General features: G+C 42.9%; 1 protein-coding gene across 1 annotated transcript in view; it reads right to left on the bottom strand.

The window, feature by feature from the left end:
• Positions 1–425: 425 nt before the first annotated feature.
• The window catches only part of T265_07940 (hypothetical protein), a gene marked incomplete at both ends in the record, with an annotated part of 3,389 nt that continues 2,319 nt past the window's right edge, over positions 426–1,495 (bottom strand). The window contains 2 exons of the mRNA XM_009173605.1: positions 426–595; positions 665–782. Of these exons, the coding sequence (XP_009171869.1) occupies positions 426–595; positions 665–782 (288 nt within the window). The remainder of the gene's footprint in view (positions 596–664; positions 783–1,495) is intronic.

The following is a 1,495-nucleotide window of genomic DNA, read 5'->3' as shown; positions in this document are numbered from 1 at the left end:
CAAGGAATTCCTTGTTTCTTTGGTTTGTGAATCCAATATTCGGTTCACCTTGAGTATTCCGGTTGAGACGTTGGTCACCTGCATGGAGTGGTGCTTAAATTGGATTCAGCTCAATGAACCGGCTGATCAAATCCGTCGTGACGTACCATGATTCGAGAAATTCCCTTTCGTTTCTCGTGTCTCTATATGCCAGAACGCTTGCGATTTCCAGATAGAATTTGTGACCTTTTGGTCTTCGTGTATGCATATCAAGGAAGGGGGAAGTGAGTTCTGGAAGCCGCGTTGTGTTCCTATATTCCTGCGCATAATTTCCTCCCAGTTTGTCCAAAGTACAATTTGCTGCAGTTAATTTGATACATCACATTGTCACTCTTGGTTTTGTCTTCGTTGTCTTTGAGATTAATTTCCTTAAAGTGGCATTCGGTTTATGGACCATGAGGATTCCTTTTTGGGATAACAATCTGGTTGCGAGTTCCAGTATATTCTTGATGTAAGGCAGAACTACCCGTCTGGTGGTTTGTTTTTGCTGTCAGTGTTGTTGGGATGTCGTCTTCTTTTTGCTTCTCTTGATGAAATTCCTTGGATATGGATCTCTCTGGAATACACCGAGTAGATGTTTATCTTCCTTCCTCCGCAGTTCTCTGGTGCAACAGTGTGTCTTCACCCTCTAGAACCGAGACTGGACGCAGGTCTCCCCGTGCTTCGCCGGGTGATTGCTGTTGTATTTCAGTACTTGATCCGTAATTTGTCCCTTTCCGGTTTCCACAGTCCCATCCACCGTTCTATTCACTAAAACCCCCAAAAATACTATTCGAGTGTTGCTCTCCAGTTCGATTGTTAACTTGATATATTCGAACGTGGTGTTCACTCGTTCGGGTGCACTAAATCTCGTTTTACGGTGACAAATTTGTCGTCCACAGCTTTGAATTGATAATCAACAGTACCGCGCTCATCAGATCCGACAGACAATCGATCACACGAAATAAAGACATGTAATTGATTCCTAAAAGAAGAACGAAACGCTGTAGAATACAGGTTCCAAAGTGCTATTCAGGCACACATGAATAACCACACTTAAATGGAAACACATAGTGGATCTATGCAAACACCATTTCGAGGTCCTTCTTAGCATTTTGCCGTATCTGTAATCGGTGGGTGGGTGGATGGATGACAGGACGAAAGGGCAAGCTTCACGTGATGCCTTTCGGTTGTTTCAGGTGCCCATTGCTTTTACGAACAGCGCCTTCACATTCACTCCGCGGGAGAGAAAAGCGGAAACTGTGGATGAAGGTGTGCATTCTGACCGATGTGCTGTTCCACGAAAGTTGAGAAATTCCTTAAAGACTACTAAATTTAGAAACTTGTTTGACATGTAGTTGAGCCCATTTATCTGGTGATGGTCAAAAGAGTTACTGTATATTTTCTTATTACCATAGTAACCTCTCAGTCTTATTCGATTGAAACAACATCTTCCAATGGGTTACACCAATATACA

The sequence above is a fragment of the Opisthorchis viverrini genome (assembly GCF_000715545.1).
Source record: "Opisthorchis viverrini unplaced genomic scaffold opera_v5_194, whole genome shotgun sequence".
Lineage (NCBI taxonomy): Eukaryota > Metazoa > Platyhelminthes > Trematoda > Opisthorchiida > Opisthorchiidae > Opisthorchis > Opisthorchis viverrini.
The sequence above is the reverse complement of the archived record's forward strand: the minus strand, read 5'-3'. Positions and strand labels throughout refer to the sequence as shown.